Genomic DNA, 16,020 nt, shown 5'->3' on the forward strand with positions numbered 1-16,020 from the left:
TCGCTGGACGCTGTGCTTCCTTTTTCGCTGGGTTATTGGCTTACTGCTTCTCCCAGTCAAGTATGATTGTACTTCCTTCTTGCTGTCGCGGTAAGTCTGGTTCTCCTTCAATAATTATTCCTTCCAAGGCTCTTTCGCGATTTTTTAATAAAAGGTCCGTTTTTCCTTGGAGTGCCTGCAGCAGAAGTAGTTGCATTCGCTTTTTAATCTGGCCTTTCTCCTGGACTGACTACATCTAGATGAGCCTGGCCGACTTCCGTCAGGGTCTGCATCTAGCACTTCTCTTATTAATAGAATATCATTTCATCCATAGAACGGCTTGATATGATCCATATTTGCCGAATGACGGAACCAACTACCTCTTACATGCTCACTTAAAATTGGTCCTTCAAATATGAGAAAGCATTTCCCAGTGTTGACCTGCGTTGAGGAGCATAAAAAATGTTTCACTTTCCACATTTTTTCCTGACCTTAAAATTTTCCTCACGTGTTTTGTTGTTATAATATAATGATGCGTAATTTCTCAGTTAAAAATTTCAGAAGCTTTTAAACAAACTATATAATTAACAAACTAATGAAAAAAGTGAAGAAAATTTAAAGTTAAGCAAAAATGAAAATTAATGAAAAATAAACCATCATAACCAAAAAAAATTATTAATTTACAATAATTCAATATTCATTGAAGGCAGAAAGCACCGCCATACTTTGTCAGATTGAGTTAATTAACCATGTACTCATTCAATTAGCATTTCAATCTCTTCAGAAATGCGAGGCTTTTTAATTCAGGTGTTCAAAAATTGCTTAGCTTTATGACAGTAAATAAATGTGATGAAGTAAAATAAGTAAATAAATAAACATATTAATAAATTAAGTTAAAATAAATAATTCATAAATAAGTAACTGTAGTGTGAAAAAACTTATATTTAACTTAAAACAAGGAACTAAAGGTGTTAAACTTAAATTCGAAAATGTTCATTAAAAATAAATTACGGCATATTATGAACAATAAATTTCATGCGAAGTTTTCTTTTAAACTTGCATTTTCACTGGTAAATAGCAGATAAATTTCTAAACAGCGATCCATTATGATCAACTCCGCACTACGATTGACGCAGTGCTTCTAAGCTTTGGTTTCCAGAGGGAGCGTTTTTTGGTTGCAACCAGAGCATTCTGAACAGCGCTTTGGTACTATTTCCACAGAGGATAAGGATAGTTCCTGCCAAATCGAAAAGCGGGGACACTTCTGCATAAAAGAAACATTCATTGTTGGATGGGTAATAGCAACTGATATACTAGTTTAGTGGATTTTACGCAAAAATCCCGTCTTGATTATATTTCAATAACTTGCAACAGTGATTTTGATTATGAATATGTTTTATAAAATTCTAAGCTATTGGACTACAAAAATATAGATTTTAGCAAAATGTTCATATGGTGCGTAAAGAATGAAAATTACCTTAAGGTAACTTTAAAATGGGAAAATATCGCAAAGATATAACACACTCTAAACCTTAGTTTCCTTATATCTAAGTGGTAAAAATGAAGCAATATTTATGCTGAGTAAAGCAATCTTATGACAATGAGGTTAATGTTTAAATGTGAAATGGATAGTTGTTATTTATTATATCATCAGAGAACTACTAAACTGGGTAAAATCGCTAAGAGAGGTCTTGAATGATTTTCCGAAATATATTCACTAGAAAATTAAAATTTGATAATGAATGTATCCACCGCCCAGACGGTATAGTGGTTATAAGAGCCTACTGCGGTACCGAGTGGCTCGGTTTCGAATTCCAGAAAGGGCATGGATATTTTTAAATGTATAATGTCTGTGCGGAATGGAGGTACTCTAAATATGCGGCAAGCCTCTCAAGAGCTTGGTGGTAGGGAAAGAGGGGTGAGAGACCCTTGGACCCGTCCCGACGGGGTACTCTCCATCAAAATTTGGCCGGTACGGAGCGAAGTCGTACTCTCTCCTGTATGGTGTTCAAGGCTTTTGCCAATGACAGGCGCAATCTTGTACTCCTTGATACGATGGATTTCGTGGGCTTATTCTGATGTTACTGTCAGGCACGGGAGATAAGCCACAACATAACAACAACATGACTGTATCCAAAAAGGTGTTTTAAGTCAAAAGTTTGAAACTTGAGATTAGGGTAAGGCATGCAAGAACTGTCTGCCTAAAAGAAAGAAGTCTTTGTGGAGGAATTTCGAACGAAAATTTAACTTTGAAGTCATATTAAAAATAATGCATGTAATTTTTATTCAATTTTTATTTGTACATATTTCTTATGTAAACAATTCTGATATATCTGAATTATTATTTAATGCTAATATGTGCTAAATTATTGTAGATTTCTTTACTCGAACAATTTAGTGAATGCACAGAAATTAAAGATTATCACACGCCGAAAATGAAAAAAATTAAATATATCTGGGTATATATGCATATCCTTGTAAAAAGTATGCATTTAACAAAATGTGTAAAAATTTATTAAATTATTTATAAATATATTTGACAATGAAGGATTTATCCATTCATAAACTCCTGTGAAGAAGTCCAGTTATTAAATATATTTAAATACATAATACTCTTAACATTTAATTGTAAACATAAATTGAAATTCTGTTGACAATATATTTATAAAATTATTTAAGCAAGAACTGTTCATACTGGAAAGCAATCTGTTAAAAGGTGTTAATGCACATTCTATGAGATGCGTACTTAAGGAAGTAGTAAAGAAGAATTTTTAGAATATGTACTGTTGAAATGAAAGGTAAAAAAAATTATAAGTATTAAAAGAATTATTTCCTTACATTTTATAATAACTCAATTACAGGTTTTAAATAATATTAAAAAAGAAAAAAAACTTCTTTTAATCTCTTTCAAAAATACTCATAGAAAGCTGAGTACATGAAAATCAGCAGCAATGTTTAACGTAGTTCTCTATTAAAATAAAAGATGTTCTAATTTGAAATGAATCGAACAGAGAATTAATTATAAAGTGACTCTGATTTTTGATTTAAATGAAGCCTTCAGAAGCTAAACAATCTATATTTGAGAAAGTATTTCAGGTAGAAGCTATGTAAATAGAAGAGAAATAAAGCGTAATTTTTATAACAATAATACAATAATCTTTGATCTTAATTTTTGTAATCTTAACCGAATAAAATCGAATCACATTAAAATTTCTTTCTAATGTAATTAGCGATAACTTGTGAAAATATTTCATTCAAATTAAACTGTTCTGGGAAAAACACAGCAGCATTTAATATCGTTCAGAAAGAAATGTTGTATAAAAATGTTTTCATTTCTCATACTTAGGATTCTGAAATATTGTAGTAAAAGAAAATATATGCATTTTACGATGTAAGTACAAAATGTTTACCTCCGATCATATCAAAACCTATTGATTTAATGGCAAGTCATTGAATGTTTCTCTTGAAGCAGGAGCGATACGCTCCTGCTTCAAGAGAATGCATGGAAAAAACCGGTTAGAGCCTCTTCTCTTATTTCCTACCTCCATGATTATGACACTAAACCTTATGCATCAACTCTAAAATGAAAAGATACCGAAACGTGTACCATTAAGAACTCTGTCTGGAATTACATAGCTCTGCTGTGATGGTCTAAACTTGAATATCAAGTCGACTACTGAAAATGCTGTGTTTTAGTGCAAGGTTTTAGCACGAAATATATAAAATGTGTCCTCCATCGCTGACTGGACAGTTTTCTTAAGCTTGTGAGCTTGCTACCTTGTATATGCGACCAATGGAAGAACATGCATAAAAACTAAGGAAAATGAGCAATGTTTGCGAACATGATAACAATGCCAATATAAATAAAGATGCTTGCATCAAAAACTCAACGTTTGACTTTAATTTAACACAGAAATACGAGAGAAAATATTTTTCTTACTCACACTTTATTCAAATAAACAGCGAAGTCCTATATTATGCATAAGTACATAAATGTAAACAGAGGAACTTCGATTACTTATACATTTCGATTGAAAAATAAAACTATCTTCTTTTCCAGACAGATCTGGATCATTTGGAAATAAAGCTGTGTTAATTCGTAGTAGTATTACTCAAACATTTACATAACGCTAAGTATTAATTTATCGAATTTCAGTTTCTTTTTATCTTTTAAAGAATCTGCAAACTTCAGACCAAATAGGAAATGAAAATTTTTTATCTGAGCAGTATCTTAAATCGAATGTTGAATAGTCGATATTTGTTTAATGTCAAAAGGAAAAAAAAAACCATTCCAAACATGCATAACTATCGATGTACTGACAGTAAAATGACATCTAAGTTAACGTTATCAAGCTTCATCTAATTTTAAAAATAGAACTTCATCCTGCAAAAGTTTTAAGAGGAAAACGCTGCATGTTTGTGTAATATAAAAATTGTATTGTTAACTGCTTTGCACAGCAAAACATTAAGGAGTTGCTTATTACACAGCACTTATACATCAGTCTTCTGCTTGAAAAAAATTGCCATCGCGTGAAAAAAATGATGACCAGTAACTAAGAAGTAGTATGAAGAGGCTGTTGTAAAAATTTTGACAAAAGGTGACACTGAGAAGGGCGCTGCTATAGAAAAGAATGCATCGTAAATTACTTATCGATCCCTACCGTGAGCGACATTTGTTTTCCAGGATGTGTTTGTGCATGGCGAAAATACTTTGTAAAAAATCCCTATACAAAACTGATTACATATTTCTTTTTTCTTTTTTAATTTCCCACTTTTTTGTGCAATAGTCTTCTTTAGGAAAGATATGATACATTATAGTTAATTCAAAGAAAAATTCATGAATTGCGATGTACATGATTTCAGAGTGCGAAATTGCCGAACATTAGTTGTAGCATACAAAGAATAAGAAATCTGTTTACACACCTCCTTTCTTAGTAGTAAGATAGGTTTGATCTTTACTCTATTAACTAAAATATATAAACCGAATGAAAGAGTTACCCATTTTCAAACGAGTCCGTGCATATTTCTTTCTCTGAAAAGTTACCAGACGAATGTAAACATAGGTCAGTTTTTTGGTTGAAAGGTTTCTTTTCCCGAGGGAGAATATCCCGTCTCTAAACAACGAAACTTTTACTATTCTAAATGAAATTCTTACACACATGCATCAGAATTTTCGGATAATAATCGGTTTTAGCTTCATGACTAAAATGCAGAAGTATATGAGTATTTCACTGCAAAGTTCTGGTGTGCTTCAGCTAAAAGTACAATTTCTCTCAAAATAACAGAAGTATCATGTAAGGCATTTTCTACCTCTTCAGCGCGTGAATTCACCGTGTAACTGGAAGCACGTCCGGCTAGCAGTTGGGAGGGCATTGAAAATCGGGAGGATAAATTCGAATCCCAGGGAGAGCATTGCAAATTTTTTATGTTTTTTGCTTCGCAATAAACCTAGTTTCCACTGGCATCCGAATTAAAATGTAGTGGGCCATGATTCGTCACAACCGGATTAGGCGATTGGGTTACCGCCTCCTCAGTCACATTTTAAGTGGGAGAGAATTTCAATTACTATTTACACGTACAGATCATGCTATTTATACGTTAGGCTATTTATATTTATTAATCTGGGATAGGGCTTCGGACCAGGAACCCATGTTTCGTGGCCTGCGGCCACCTAATACGGAATATGTCTAGTAGTTTCTCCAAGTATCAGTCTATTACTGTAACCTTACCCTGTGAAAGGAACATAATTGCATTTATTTTCAACCTAAGCAATAGTTTTAATATTACATCATAAAGTCAGGTTAATGCTTCTGCAAGATTGATCCATTAATGCTAATGGAGGCTCTTCTGTAAATCGCAGTGTACTCTGAATAATAATCAAATATATTAGCCTTCCGACCCATAAAAATAACAGATATGCGGAACGCGGTCTCATCCGGTAAATCACAGTTTAAACACCCAGTACCTCAAGATACCAGAAAATTGAGTCACGCAACTCCCTACCCAGTTTAAGCCAGATAGTACTGCAACAACTGTAAATCAACATTAGAAAAATAGCTCGCCCCGTAGATTAATAACTGGACTATAAGAGCAAAACCTATTGTAATGTAAGCTTATTACTATCCATTTTGCACGTACTTCTTAAAAATAATGTTGTAAAGCAGCTAAAAATGACATCTTGTTAAAAACAATGTTGTAAAGCAGTTAAAAATGACATTAAAAAACCAGTCAATGTGTAACTGAATTACAAGTTTACGTTGATTATCTCAGTAAAAGAAATGTAAATATGAATTCAAATAATGTTTACATGTGCACATAACTGTCATGATTATATCTAACTATCTCATGTAACTTGTACAAGACAATGTCTGTAATTAACATATCTATGCTTATACACAGGCCTTGTATGCCCATGTGATATTTATTTTATATCTGGAAGAAATAATCCGTTCTGCCCGGATGAATATTAACACTGTAAGACTTTTACAACGAAGTCAGGTCAGTGGTTATCTCAGGCGGCGCTCAGTACCTCAAGATTTCTAGCTTCGCCCAACAAGGCGCTCGCAAGACCCCTGAAAGCAATAGATGGTTAATGTGAGGAGATAATTCCTTTAAAATCTCATAATGAAGTTTTGGTGTCCACCCGCACTTTCACCCGTCACCTATATTTTTATCGCGGGCTTTCGTGGTGTAATTAGAAGCACGACCATCTAGCAATTGGGAAGTCCGGAGTTCGAATCCTCGCGAGAGCACTGCACATTTTTTTATGTTTCCTGCTTCGACAAACCTAATGATTCTACACCAGAACCGGATTTCGGTAGAATTCGATTGCGTATTTCACTGTAAATTTATTATGTGAGTTATTGCTCTTTTCGCTATTCAGAAGGAAATCTTCAGACATATACAGCCGAATTATCTAATAATAATGTATTTCAATAAAATTACAAAGAAGTTCACGAGCGATCTCTGTTTCTCAAATTGAAAATAGGATTATGATACCTAGTATTTAATATACAGAAAACATCATACCAGGGGATTGTTGAAATACTTCTGAAAATTCTGTGTTATTTGTAAAATTCTCAATATTATCAACATACCAATGCAAAAACTTAATGAACTGAGTATTGTTAAGATTATTAAGCTTTTTCATAAAAATGCACAGGGAATGTTTTTTGTTATAATCATTTTACCAATCAACGAATTGTAATACCATTTGTTTTGTTTCCTGCTTTCCTCGAGAAAATGTTAATTATTAACAGGTTCCTTTTATTTTATAATTTTAATCTTTAACCAGTAGAAGATTTTGGCTGGCTTTTGGAAGTTGTAGTTTTCATTATCATTAAATTATGTAATTTTTTTGAGTTGCAATGCGTAAAACGAAAGTGAGAGAAATTATTAATGAACTGCAGATAAGCATGCTGTATTTATTCAAAATATATAAATGCTACGATGTAATAAGTTTCAGCAGTGTAAGAACTCTAATGCTAGTAAGACACTACAACCGTTGAAAACGTAACAGTAATAAGGTGTTTAAACGGATGATTTTTTATAAAATTCAGAACAAGGCTATATTAATGAAAATTGAAAATATTCCCATCTTTTCTTTTTATACTCATTTTTAAATCCGTGCTGGGCGAATGACGTTTCACATTGGTTTTTCCAGATTCAGAGCATTTACGAGTGAATGCTTTTCAAACAACTGATTCCATCAAAGTAACTGTTTGGGGGGGGGGGGAAAGAGTAAAATGAAAAATTATTTCAGTCTTATTTAGGAATTGCATGAACTACAAAAATATTAGTAAAAACTTTTCCAGTTTTCTTTTGATTCACAAACTTAAAATACATCTTTCCGTTTTCACATTACCTTCATATATACGATTGTGCATTTGAACTCCTTCTAGTGATTTTCTCATGATTAAACAAAGACTGCTTATGCTTGAAGAAACAGCTGCTGAATGCCGTTAGGAGTCTCAAATTTTTCTTCACCCTGTTGTCTCTTAAAAACGCCCACGCATCAAGCAGCACCCAAAAAGGTTTCATTATTTTCTAATGGCTTGGGTGACCAAGAACAAAAATATAATACCGTAAAACATTACTCGGAAGAGGATAATATATTAAAAAAGAGACTGCATCTGCATAATAACTCGTTAGTCCACTCTGACGTGCATTATCAACGACATGGCCTACTTCTTCCAAAGAAGGAAAACAGTGCACTTCATGAAAAAGGAATGGTGAGGCGCAGGAAACGGTGACAAGAGACAGTGTGGCTTGTCTTATTTATACACTTCGCACTTTTCAGATACATACACTCCCTCGCAATGCGATTCTCTCACAACACCCAGTCTTGAAATGAACAAAACAATGGCAACTACAGCCGATTCACTACTGAATCCAACGAACATAGTGGACCAGCCAAAGGATAACTGCGCTAAAGGTTTGAATGATACTTTAGTCCTAATTTCTAAATACTATCCGAAGTGGAGATACTTTATACAGTTTTAATATTGAGAAAGATTTGTGCTAAGTTTCATTTAGCTATCTAAATTTTTCATGATTGAATGACCATGAAACTACAAAATTTTTAACGCTAAAGTATTTGAAAAAGGCCTTAAATATCCTGTATTGAAAATTCCTCGTTATTTCAAGCAGTTCTATTCGGAAAGAAGTATTCATGAACAAATCAAGAATCCTTACAATACAAAACGATTTATTGAAAAGCAGTCTAATTTCGACAGTGACTGTAGTCTGACCTTAGTTGCCTAAGTCAAATTTTAAAAATGCAAATTAAACATTCAAACTGCGTGTCTAACTTCAAATAATCCAAAAATAAGATTCGTGCTAAGCAAGTTTGAGCTTTCAACTTTAATTTTGTTTTATAACATTTTATAAACTATGGATTTATTTTGCATGCTTTAGACAAAATGAGTGTGGCATTTCTGAGGTATAAACCTTGACGTAGAATTTGAATTTCTTATTTTTTATGTCAATCTTCCTTTTCGGTTCGATTTAATTAAGGGTGGAAATACATTATATAACTATCAGATAAAAAATCCTTCGAAAAATGTTTTTTCACCTCAGAAGTAGTTAACGGGTTAACTGTGATAATTTTAACACTCATATTATAACTGTCAGTGATCTCACATATAAACACCTGATAGTGACTACAATAATATCCCCCAAAATGTGTTACTTTATAGCAGCATCTGAGCAAGAAAGTGTGTTAAAATTTAATCCCCAACACAATGTACTTTATTATTTTGTAGCGCTATACTATTTGTATTGTTATTTGTACTATATTTATTAAAACATTTACTATTGTGTTTACTTATGTTTACCTATAGTTTAATTAATTATGCACAATAAGAATGCCATTTGTAGTATAAAAACGGCATGAAGACTTTAAATAAAAAAAAATATTATCTTAATACTACCTAGCTATGAATTTACTATGAATCTTAAGTTGAATTTGAAAAAGTTTCGGAAAATATTAAAGTATTAAAATAAAAATAAAGAGTGACAAATTTAGGGCATCTGCCCCACGCTCTCCCGTGATGTCACAATGAATAAGCATATCAAGCTAATTATTCGAAGAACCCATACTCGACTCCAGGAAGAAACATTGTTTATTTTCAACTGCTTCTCTCTGTCTAAGTCCTCTGTTGTCTTTAAGTCTAAGAAAATATCTACCACAAATCATTTAGAGTTAAATTTAGAAGAAGAAGAAAAACTCCTTAAAGTACTAAAACAATTAAATCTATAATACTGTATTGAATGTAAAAACATAACAGCTCTTTTACCGTGAAACGTTTTAAATTAAATTTGAAACAGGTCCGTAGCAATATGTTAAAATAACCCAAGTAATAAATATAAGTAAAAAAAATGCAGTTGCATTTGCCATAATCTTTCAGAGTTATACATGAAAAAGAAGGGGGGGTAGTTTGAGCTTTTTTTAGACTTGCGTTTTTTCTTTTGCTACTGTCACGCATTCACAAAGTCTCAAAATTTTGACATCCTGTGTTTTACAGTCTACTGTTATCACGTGATTTTTCAAGCCTTGTTTATTCTTTTTCTGTCAAACCAGCTGTGAGAGCTTTCCACAGTTGTTACGGCAACTAGTCTAGTTCACCGTAGTTTGCGTTTATATCAGTTTCATAATAACACGCTATTCTATCAGCTATGAAGAAAGTAAGTTAACCTTTTTTTGCTGTTGTTGTTGCTTCCTTTTTTTCAGTTGAGCTGATGGAGTATATCGATTTTGATTCATTTCATACGAACGCTCTTCAAGGGTAAACTGGGTATCACGTATAAATATACAGCACGCGCATTTATTCTTCAACGAATATCTGATAGATGCACATGTTAATCTATATCAAGCATTTTTCTTTTCCTTAATGCACTGGACACCCATGTTTTTGGTAAAATGTGTTCCCTCAGGTAAGTTTCAAGTTTCATATATCGCATTTGATAATATCTTGCATCTTATTCTTTGGTGATTTATGAAACTTGCAGATTGAAAGAAACAACTATCTTGATTAAATCTGGGAAACAGTAAAATTTTAATAATTAGAATAAAAGTTATAAAAATAATTTTTAACGTAAACATCCCGTGTAAGTTTTGATTGCTTTATTGACACAATTATCAGCTTACTTTCTGAGTTTATACTTTGTTTCTCTTTAAATGACAATAGATTCCGCTAAGTTATGGCACACAAACATTTTTAAACTGTGACTTCAGCAATTAAAATATGAATGGGAAATTATATAGTTTTGTTTATATAAAACTTATTAATAATCAGAGTGCGAGGTACATTTTTGAGAATTTTGCCTTACCTTTCAAAAGGAGTTAAATAATTTATGAAAACGTTTGGAAACTACATTTATTAAAACATTTCAGTTCACAGCCATCTGAAATTGTGATCGATCTACTGAGCGCCCAAAAGCGGCTACATGGGTAGAAATCTGAAGCACTAGTTACTGTGTCTCAGGTTCGATTTCCGGCTGCAGAACGGGTGAACTGCCTAAGTGCTCTTATACTTTGCTCTATTTTTTAGGAAAATGCCAATTATTTTCAATTTCCGTCCTATAATGACGGTATTCACATGACAGGAATTACGAGAGTGCTTGACATACTAAATGGCTTTAACGCAGTATATACTGAATTTAAGATTGACATTGTTAATACGAAAGGAGTGAAATGAAAGAGAAAATTGTAAAATTTTGTTAATCAATACCTAGAAAACATCAAATACGTTGTAGTTTCTTTTCCCAGCATGCATAATATTATATATATTTCTCTGCTACTCACAATGAGGGCCGTTTTTAATTCCATGTAGGTTGTGTGTCTTATTTTCATGAAAACATGGATAACATATTTTGAATAATTTCTAATACATTTAAATGGCTTGAGGTTAAGCAAATAAAAACAATCTTAGTTTAGACTAGATTTTAAATAAATCTCGTTGTGTTTCGAGACGATCAGACCCGAGTCTGTCTTCTTCAGGAATGACAAATGGTTCCTTTTCTTCAGAAACGACTACGTTTTTTTTTTTTTTTTTTTTTTTTTTCTTTTTTTTTTTTCGATTTTATTTTCTCGTGAAGAAGAGGGATTTATATCTGATAGTTTTCGAAATCGATAAAGTTTTACCAAAAATTTACTCTAAACGAAGGAATTTTTTTCTCCCTCCTGATTTTAAATTTTACTCTGACGTGTTTTACTTCCAGTTTGGTATCTAGTTGAATGCGTTTAAAATACGTTTTAGAGAAATAGCTGAAAATTTCTTAAATGCTAAGTTTTTTTAAATGGCGAAAAGCTAGATTATAAAAGCACAAACTCAAATTTATAAAACAAAAATCTCTTAATCTATAGTTCTTTAAGCTTCCTTTATAAAGACATGTATTTTTAGTTGCTATACAAATGAAGGAAATTTCTAGGCCAGTTCATGAAAATGAAATATTTTACTAGAGACGTCAAAGAACGAATACGAAATAAATAAATATTTTGAATTAGTTGGCAAAAATAAACATAAAATATTTTATTAGAAAACAGAAAGATAAAAATGAAATATTTCACTGTTTTCAGTTTATAACTATTTGCAGTCTTTTCTAGCAATATTGTACATACTTCAAGAAATATAGCCGTTTGCTATCACCATATGCTGCTACTACGCTAAGAACACAGTTGCTTTTTTAAATGTATTCAGCAGAAGGTGTTGAATACCGGTAAATAACAATACATGATGTAATATAATATAAACAATACATGATGTAATATAATATAAACAATACATGATGTAAAAATATTGCAACATTTTTGCATTAAGATCTTTTCATAATCTGATTAGTTTTACGTTGCATTAGAAAGTGAAGACATAATGACAAAATTACTTATAAGAAATAGGTTTCATAGAGGTTATGTAATCGTTATAAAAGATTTTTTATAAGTAACTGGATATAAAAGCAACTTTATCCAACACGTCTACCAATACAATTTTTGCAAAAGGGCGCAGAATTCAATAATTACTAAAGTTTGTGCCTTCGGTAAGGTAAGGATTAGAGCATACCTTTTCGTTAAAATAAGCCATTAAAGAAATCAAAATGTCAAAGCTTATCTGAATCGACAGCAATAATAAATTAATTAATTAGTACTGTTTCAAAAATATGTTTTCTTTAATTCCTTAATAAAAGCAGCTGGTAAAATCAGTACATATTTATTTTCCGGAATTATTCGTTTTTGGAATTCAGGGATTTTGGAGTCCTTACTCGAAATAAATTTTCTCGATCACCAAATCATTTGGAAATCATTCATCTATACCATATCATTTATCTCGATTATGAAATTCCTTTCGTGACTGAGATAAATGAGCTTTTGTGATCCAAAACTCTTAGGAAATTTAGGGGAAGGGGAGGATCGTTTTTATCGCTTACTTAGTTTAAACACCTCTCTGAAATATCTAGTTCCAAAAGCACTTTCTTTCTTTTCAGGCTCTATCGGTGGTTACATACATCATGTTTTGGCAACTTTGCGTAGTCACACTTTCTCTATCCGTTAAATTCTCACAGTTGCTCTGCCAAAGCTATCTCACGTTGTATCAAGATTCTCCTTGAGAACTGCTTCGGGAGAAAAGTCTATATTTACAGCGACTCCCTCGGATTGTAGTTTTTGCTAAGCCACCTCTTCCCTTTTTCTGAGTTGCATTGCTCACTGGTTGTGACTTCAAATCATTTTGCAATGGGATATCACATGTTTTTTGAAGAAAGAAAGCTGTTCTCTGCAATGGATGACAGTTCTATTTTATTTTGTCATAGAAGTTATTCATCAGCTGAATACTAGTGTGCCCTTCTGCGTAAGTATCAGACAGTTTTAGACAACAACAAAAAAAGGAAACTGGAATATGTGTTTGCCGAAAGAAAGCGAAAAGAATATACTTGTGTGTCTGTTTAATGCTAAATAGTATTTCCGTTGTAAAACGAAACTAAATTTTAAGTATTTACTTACACATCGCAAATAACAGTCTTACACTTTTTTCGCTCTCTCTCATTTGCTCTTAGTTTTCTGTATTTTTTTTTTTCTAATTTTTAGTGAGTAAGTTTTCCATATAAAAATAATAGAAAATATATTATAGTGTAAAAGTATTTATTTTAAGGGATATACTGCTTAAAAAGGATTAAAACTTTGCTAAATAAATACCTTTCTGACTTTTTTTCCTTTGCAACAATTATTTTATCGTTTAGAAAAAACATTTTTAGATTAAAAGCAAATACATATATATGCAAAAACTTGTAGTACATATATTTTTGTAATCATCCCCTTAAACATTTTATATAACGCATTTCAAATTCCACAAAATTATGCGTTCACAAAAATTTATTGGTAAATCGAAAAGAAATTCATTTATACGTGTATTTTTGTAATGGAAAATTCTTGTCAGTTGAGGGGGGGAAGATGTAATACTTTAAAGAAAATCAGGTTCGTTTTAAACATCAGCGGCTGCTAAAAATGTTATTCTTTTCTCTGGGATTTCATGGGATTTTTAAGACTGTTCAATTAAATTGCTGTAAATAATCAAACTGTACATTAAAACTATTTTTATTATGTTATTTAATAATGTATGTTAGAACAATCGTTTTGTGCTCTACTTTTTTAATACTTGTCTTTAATATCTATTGTTTTTTTTAAATAAGCAGCAATGCATCTGAAGAATTTGCCTTACTGTATAATGAAAAATTAAAAATACTCGCATAACTCATTAAGAGAGTTTTTAATGTCTTATGCTCAAAGATAAATCACCATAAAATGTGTCATTCTCGTAAAATAAATAAAGCATTAAAAAAGATACTACATCGAAAGACCTTATCATGCCTTTTTGTATTTCACAGAAATGGAAAGAGTAAGGCACTTATAAAACGTACTCCCCCCCAAATGCATCACAATTTTTTACTTCTGTTTTCTACTATATAGTGATTTAAATTACAAGGAACCATTTTGATTTAAATGTAACACAATCTTTATTCTGTTTCTTTTGGTATGTGTAGGTTTTTGCAAGGAATTTTACTTTACTGCTAATAGTGGAAATAAAACATGGAAGAGAAAAAATATTTTTCACTACGCAAAATGTTTTCTTTAAAAACGCTTTTGAATCTTAGCAACTATTTCGTTTATAATTCAATAAATATGAGAAATATTTAAATGATAATAGTTACGTATAATCCTAACCTCTTTATTTTTGTGGACTTTTTTCTTAGCCTAATTAAACTAGACTTTTTTATAATGGAGTTCTGTGTTAAATATTACCAACTGTAATTACAAAGCTATTAAAATAAAATATTTTCAGCAAAGGTACATTTATCATCAACCTCTCAGATACATTTAGCTTCAGATACATCAGTCATTAGTTTGTTGTCATATAGCTCTCAAAATATTTAAGAAATATAGCTCAGTTTGAATATTCAAATATGTTACATACAGTAGTTTTCTTCAAGGATATATAGTTATATTTCTGAATTACGGATAGTAAAATATTTGATCATGCAGCACTTTGCATACTCTACTAACTTATTAAAGCAGAAGCTCAATTGAGAGTGAATTGTTTTAAAAATACTCTTCAGATTTTAAAAACAAAATACTCGCAAAATTAGTTGCGTTTGAAACAAAAAAAAAAAAAAAAAAAATTAGTAACATTAGCAGACTATAAAAGTCCTCATAAAATTTTACAAGTGTAAATGTCTGATGTATCTGAAAGTTCGTAGCCCACCAACGACCGAACGGCAAAACCGCTAAACACAGGTAATTAGCGAAAACTCCCATTTCAATCCGATGAAAAGGATTTTTCGCGTTTTTTGCCATATGTTACATGAATACAAGTCAGTTTTCCTTAAAATGTCCTTATCAAAGTCATCTCTGTCATAATCTAACCTATCATATCTTATCGAAGGCATTTCTGTCATAATCTAACCTGCCATATTTAATCGAAGGCATCTCTGTCATAATCCTAATGATAAGGTGTCATAACTGAACAGTGTCTTCAAAGTTTTATTTTTTATATAGTACTTATCTCTTCTTACAGATCCTTTAACTATTTCCTGTCTTTTATTCTCGTTCGTTCCTGTAAATTCCTTAGCACATAAAAAATTTATTTCAATAATGCATAAACAAGAGCTACAAACAATACGACCTTCGGGAAATTTATTTTTTTTTTCTTACAAAATGGAAGCTGCGCAACATTTCCTTTTTATTTTCATTATGAATATCATTTCCAGATAATGACATAATCACTTTTTACATAGCATCAAATAAACAAGTAAGCAAAGCAAAAATTGCACATACGTACAACTTTCTGCTTTATAATTTTCCGTCCTAGCGGGCGTTCTGCATTTACGTTCTTATTCTCAAGGTTAAACGCAGTTTTATGTAAATTATGAAACATGAAGAATGATTATGACTTTTATAACGCAGACTAGAGTTTGGGAATATAAATGAGTATTCTTAGATTAAAAAGACTCAAGAAGTTTTTGAATAAATTAGAACCACTCTGCATCTACTAC

The 16,020-nt window shown here is 31.6% G+C and overlaps 1 protein-coding gene across 6 annotated transcripts in view; it reads left to right on the top strand.

Annotated features, from left to right (window-relative positions):
• LOC118181841 (ectonucleoside triphosphate diphosphohydrolase 1-like) overlaps window positions 1-16,020 on the top strand; it is a 228,111-nt gene that overhangs the window by 46,958 nt on the left and 165,133 nt on the right. Inside the window, exon 1 of one of the 6 annotated variants that reach the window (XM_035351043.2) lies at window positions 8,300-8,413. The exons of 1 other annotated variant lie outside the window; for it this stretch is intronic. In XM_035351043.2, the coding sequence (XP_035206934.2) occupies window positions 8,329-8,413 (85 nt within the window). In that variant the 5' untranslated portion in view covers window positions 8,300-8,328. Of the gene's footprint in view, window positions 1-8,299; window positions 8,414-10,355; window positions 10,414-13,174; window positions 13,323-16,020 lie in introns of those variants that run through there. 4 more of the 6 variants (XM_035351050.2, XM_035351044.2, XM_035351048.2 and 1 more) reach the window with 4 other exon arrangements.

The sequence above is a fragment of the Stegodyphus dumicola genome, chromosome X1 (genome assembly GCF_044657685.1).
Source record: "Stegodyphus dumicola isolate Sdum_Otavi_A_Nest chromosome X1, ASM4465768v1".
NCBI lineage: Eukaryota > Metazoa > Arthropoda > Arachnida > Araneae > Eresidae > Stegodyphus > Stegodyphus dumicola.